The following is a 3,666-nucleotide window of genomic DNA, read 5'->3' as shown; positions in this document are numbered from 1 at the left end:
ATGGGCGAAAGAAATGGGAGAAAGGGATGGGAGAGGAAGAAAAAGAAGAAAAAAAGGGAAGAAAGGTCTGGGCTAAAGAAACAGAATTACAAGCGAAAAGGGAGAGAGGAGTTGGAAGAATTGATTTTGTAATAAAATAATCGGATAGACTATAAACAGTGAGTCTTCAAATATGAAGATGAAAATAAATATCCTATAGCTCAAAGTGTGAGTTTTTATCTTTACTGAATCCAATGCCAACGTTGTAAATCCCAGATTCATCAAATTTTAGAGATTCCTTTATTTTAGAGAAACCGCTGGCAGTGCTGTTACCCGTTTTGAATAGATGGCCAAGGTTTGGTTGCTATTGATAAGAACAGTAATGGAAATCGAAAAGAAAACACCAACGCCAAGAGAGACCACAACAGTCGTGAGTCGCCCCATATCGATGTTGCACCAGGTTGAAGGAACACTCAAGTAAGTCCTTGTAAGCAAAAGTAGATCTAAGTTTCATTATATTTACAAACTTTGAGCAGTTGAGGCCTAAGGGGATGATTTATATTTTGCAAAATCAGAGTCTGAAAAGGCTGGATTTGGATTTGAAGAGTTTCAGGGTACGTACGTTTGGATGTTGAGAAGTGTTGAGAATGTTCGTGAATAGTAGTGAGTAGAGATTGAAGTGAGTTTGTGGGTCCCATTGAAAGTATTTTGAGTTGTTTGGATGTATGAAGTATGTTGAGTTGTTGACTTTTGAGTATGGTAGTTGAAAAGTGTGTGGGTCCCATAAATATTATAATGATTTTATTTTTAGTAATAAATATTATAATGATTTTATTATAGTGATTTTTTAATATTAATAAATATTGTAGTGATTTTATTTTACTTTTATATATAATAATGATAAATATTACTAAAAATAATACTTTTTTATTTATATATAATATAGATAAATATTATAATAATTTTATTTTCATATATATAATAGTCATAAATATTATAGTTTTGCTAAATTTTTATTTAAAAATTATAGTGATATTATTTTTTATTTATATACAATAGTGATAAATAAAAAAGTGATTTCATTTTTTATTTATATATTATTGTCAAAATTCAGCTTATTTATATATAATAGTGATTTTATTTTTTATTCTATATTATAGTAATTTTTTTATATATTATAGTGATTTTATTTTTTCATTATATATTATAGTAATTTTATTTTTTTCTTTATATATTATAGTGATTTTATTTTTTTATTTATATATTATAGTGTGGGGAAGAAGACCGTGCAAAGGGTGAGGGGATGTTGTCCTCGGGGGCAGACTTGATTTCTTTTCACTCTGTCCTTCGAAACACAGTAGAGTCACATGGGGGAAGACTTGAAAGTGTTTTCGGGTGTTTGGATGGTGAAGTACCTCTATCCGTACAAGAACCATTGAGAATAGCTGAGAGTAGTTGGACACCCAAACACACCATCAATCTCCAAGATCACCTCGTGAGACTATTGGGGTAAAAGAAAAGATATGAAGGATTATAGTTGCGATAGTAATAGTAGTAAAAGAAGAATGAGAAGATGGTATGGTGGATAGAGGTGGTGTGATACCTCATATGATAAAGATAATGGTAGGTGGTGAATGAGATCTCACATTGCTTGTGAAGGAAAAGTTCTTACTCTTTATAAGGTTCTAATGAGACTCTAATTATATTATTGACTAGTCTTTTTGGAGTATAGGTTATGTGGTTTGAGCCTTTCATTTGCTCGTTACAGGTGATGAAGTGGGTAGGGATGCTAGATAAAGGAAAAGAATGGTAGGTGCCAGGTGGGAGGAGAAGAATACAAAAAGAAGGGAAAAAAAAAAAAAGGAGATAAACATCTTATAAATAAGAGGAGAGGGAGAAAGGGGTAGTCTTTCTCGTTCTAGACACAGAAAGATAGAAGAATTAAATGGGACTGGTTTTGAAAGGTGGATGCAACAGAAGGTGTGTGTTTCTTTCTCATAGATTTCAAAGATTGAAGAATTAGATGAGATTGGTTTTGAAAGTACTGTACCACCAAATTTGGCACGTGTCTTGTGTATACCTGCTTCTTGTCTAGAAAATTTGCTGAACTCGGCTTGTTTCCTGTTCCATTGGACTTAAGATGCAAGTTCCAAGGCAACAATAAAGTGAAATTGAAATCCAATCCTGAAAGTACTATAATGTTATCATGTCGTGGTCAAGCCAAGATGAATTCCTACAAAATTACCCCTAGAAAACACAAAATAAATATATAGAAAATTGATTAATGAAGCATCAAGATTAAATAACAAAAGATAAAGCCTAGTTTTGCCCCCACCATTTGTCATTTTCCTCAAAAAATTATTCCAACATGCCGGCAAGGCATCTTTACCTAGAGCATTTTAGCACCAAACCAAACCTTTCCTCTCCAAACCACACACAACCCAAAAGCCATGTCCAATCCCCTCAGCCTAACTCCCAACTTCTTCTTCATAATCTTCACCTTAACCATCCTCTATGTTAGCTACACCTTCCCAAGACTCCAACCCAAGCAAACCAACCTGGTCTTCTATGTGCATGACTACTTTACTGGTCATGACACCTCAGCAATCACTGTTGCCGGAAAAAGTGGGCCCACCTCCAACATCCTACAGTTTGGCACCCTCGTAGCCGTCGATGATCTGGTGACCGACGGCCCCAGCATTGAGTCAAAGCAGATAGGTAGGGCTCAAGGGTTGTACATAAACTCTCAGTTGGATGGCAAAGGCTTGCACTTGGTTTTCTCTGTGATCTTCACTGATGGAGAATTCAAAGGAAGTACTTTGGAAATTCAAGGAGCAGATATCTTTAGCATGAAGGAGAGAGAGTTCGGAATTGTATCGGGAACGGGTTATTTTCGGTTTGTGAAGGGGTATGGTATCATGGAGACTGAGTTCATGGACATTGCTAATCTTAGAGCTATTCTTAAGCTCAATGTAACACTTAAGCACTACTAAATTATATATATATATATATATATATATATATATGTTATTAATCTGTTATTAATCTGTTATCTTCGGAATCCAGAAAGTTTTTGCTCCTGTTTTGCCTAGTAAACCAAAGTTTTTACTTATTTATTTATTTTGCTGGTTTTTACCCATTATAAAGGTGGTGGTCATCGTTGATATAAAAACTTTACCTGAAATTAAGAGGTCAACTCATACAGAACATCCAACCCAAATCTATGCATGCCATTTCAAGAATATAATTATCATATTTATGAAGTACCCTTACATTGTAAGTGTAAGTGTAATGATACTTTTACACTGTTGAGGAATAATCTTATATTATCTGTATACAAGGTCTTGGAGATGGTTATAAGGAATGAACAATCCTCTCTGTTGGAACCGGTTTTATGAGATGAGTTAGACCCATGAATTTCTTTATGGTATCAGAACCTGTCACAAGACGAATGGGGGCCCACACTACTTACAGTCTTACCCCATGACAAGAACTAGATAAAAATACTAGCCTGCACGTGAGGGAGAGTGTTGAGGAATAATCTCATATTGCCTATAGACAAGGTCTGGGGCATGGTTATAAGAATGAGCAATAATCTCTTGTGGAACTGGTTTTATGAGATAAATTAGACCCTTGAATTTCTTCATACACCTCCTTTACTATTGCTTTACTGCCTTTTTTTTTTTC

General features: G+C 34.5%; 1 protein-coding gene across 1 annotated transcript; it reads left to right on the top strand.

Moving 5' to 3' along the window:
- Nucleotides 1-2,429: 2,429 nt before the first annotated feature.
- Nucleotides 2,430-2,972, top strand: LOC108987835 (dirigent protein 11-like). Its single transcript, XM_018960859.2, has one exon. It carries the CDS (start codon nucleotides 2,430-2,432, stop codon nucleotides 2,970-2,972), a length of 543 nt encoding a protein of 180 aa, XP_018816404.2.
- Nucleotides 2,973-3,666: the final 694 nt, after the last annotated feature.

Source organism: Juglans regia, chromosome 4 (assembly GCF_001411555.2).
Source record: "Juglans regia cultivar Chandler chromosome 4, Walnut 2.0, whole genome shotgun sequence".
NCBI classification, from domain to species: domain Eukaryota; kingdom Viridiplantae; phylum Streptophyta; class Magnoliopsida; order Fagales; family Juglandaceae; genus Juglans; species Juglans regia.
Note: the sequence above shows the minus strand (reverse complement) of the source record. Positions and strands in the feature narration are given on the sequence as shown.